Raw genomic sequence first — 1,545 nt, 5'->3', positions numbered from 1 at the left:
ATTTGTATATTTCATTTGCATCAAACTATTACTTGTATACTTCATTTGCATCAATTTTTTTTTCTAACTCTTTGCAAACGAAATTAACATTCTTTGACCAATACAAAGGCAACAATGGATATGTTTAATTAAAATTAGTAAAGGAAGACTAATGGACACTGCTCTAACAAACTAAATCTCCTTAATTCACAAGACTCTAATGAACAATTAGACTAAGCGCAAAATTAGAAATAAAAAATTCTTAATCAAACTAAAATTAAAGCAAATCCAAGCTGTAAATCCCTCCTAAATGCCCACAGGTGCACTGTCATTCCTTGTCTCAGTTCATTCTTCTGCACAACCTTGACCCAGTTAGTGATCAATGCAAAGTTGTAACTTATTTTACCATCTTTTTTACCCATCTCCCATCGTCTCAGGTTCATTCTGCCTTCATCAAGGGATGGATCAACAAAAATGGCATCAATTCCAAACTTCTGGTTGGGATCCCAAAAACGAGCCTGCTCTTCAGCAGTCAGAAACCCATTCTTGATCTGCTTAAATGGCACCAGCAGCCTACTGAAATGCGTCTTCACATCGGTCTCTGTTAACACCTTTTGAAACACAAATACAATGCTTTCCTCTGAACCCCCAAATTCCAAAATTCTGTTCTTGAATTTCTCTGGAATAGTACTGATAGTTGACGTTAATGGTCCATCAGGATATCTAGGCTTCCCTTTTGCTTTCTTGGAACGTGGCATCTCTATTTCTTGATGATCAGTACAATTTTCTTCACTGGGTGATCCCAGTCTCTTCAATTGGGGCTTCTTAATTATATCCCCATATGAGAACAGAACGTGATTTCCATCATCTTCTTGATGTTTGCCTTCAAAATCAAACTGGGATATTGCTGAAGGAAGTTCCTCGGACAATAATGTGTGGTTGGAGCCAGTCTTCCTTCTGAACGATCTTTTCCCTTTAGTGAAATTGACATCAATTTTACCAACAAGAAGCTGCAATTTACCGACCCCATCTGAACCATTGTCCATTGATGATTCTTCTGTTTCTTTTTCAGCAAGAAGTTTCAAGAAAGTGGAAAGATTTCGCCTGAGCTTCCTTTCTTTTTCCTCCTCCTCCAGTCTGATCCTCTCTACTTCTGCAACTGCAACCAAGATATCAAATTTACCCCAGTTCGGGTACAGTTCAATACCCGAATAATCAAGACGGCGTTCATCATCATTACTACTGCTCTTCCCCATCTCTTTATTCAATTCTTCCTTCTTTGAGTTTTCAACGACTAGAATTGAAAACCCTTTTTCAAGAATCAACAACCAAACTCGAGAACACTTGCTTAATCGAAAAAACAAACACTGAGAATTCAACTTATCAAGAATAAGTAAAAAGTTGTTCCTTTCTTTACGGTACTAGTATTTATAAAAGAAGTAACCTTCCTACTAAATGGTAACTGTGATTTGATGTACTTTGGAGAGTGATTCCTTGCGAAATTGGGAAAGAGAGGACTTACTCTCCTAAGTTGGGATTTGGCTAATTAGCCGTTGTAGCGGCTTT

At 37.5% G+C, this 1,545-nt stretch overlaps 1 protein-coding gene across 1 annotated transcript; it reads right to left on the bottom strand.

Moving 5' to 3' along the window:
• Nucleotides 1-245: 245 nt before the first annotated feature.
• On the bottom strand, nucleotides 246-1,235 carry LOC113758031 (B3 domain-containing protein At5g24050-like). Its single transcript, XM_027301062.1, has one exon. It carries the CDS (start codon nucleotides 1,233-1,235, stop codon nucleotides 246-248), a length of 990 nt encoding a protein of 329 aa, XP_027156863.1.
• Between the last annotated feature and the right edge of the window lie 310 nt (nucleotides 1,236-1,545).

Source organism: Coffea eugenioides, unplaced genomic scaffold (assembly GCF_003713205.1).
Source record: "Coffea eugenioides isolate CCC68of unplaced genomic scaffold, Ceug_1.0 ScVebR1_3512;HRSCAF=4735, whole genome shotgun sequence".
Classification (NCBI taxonomy): Eukaryota; Viridiplantae; Streptophyta; class Magnoliopsida; order Gentianales; family Rubiaceae; genus Coffea; species Coffea eugenioides.
The sequence above is the reverse complement of the archived record's forward strand: the minus strand, read 5'-3'. Positions and strand labels throughout refer to the sequence as shown.

What these genes read in the sequence shown, in the direction of transcription:
- LOC113758031 (XM_027301062.1), bottom strand. Translation starts at nt 1,235, where the DNA reads ATGGGGAAGAGCAGTAGTAATGATGATGAACGCCGTCTTGATTATTCG.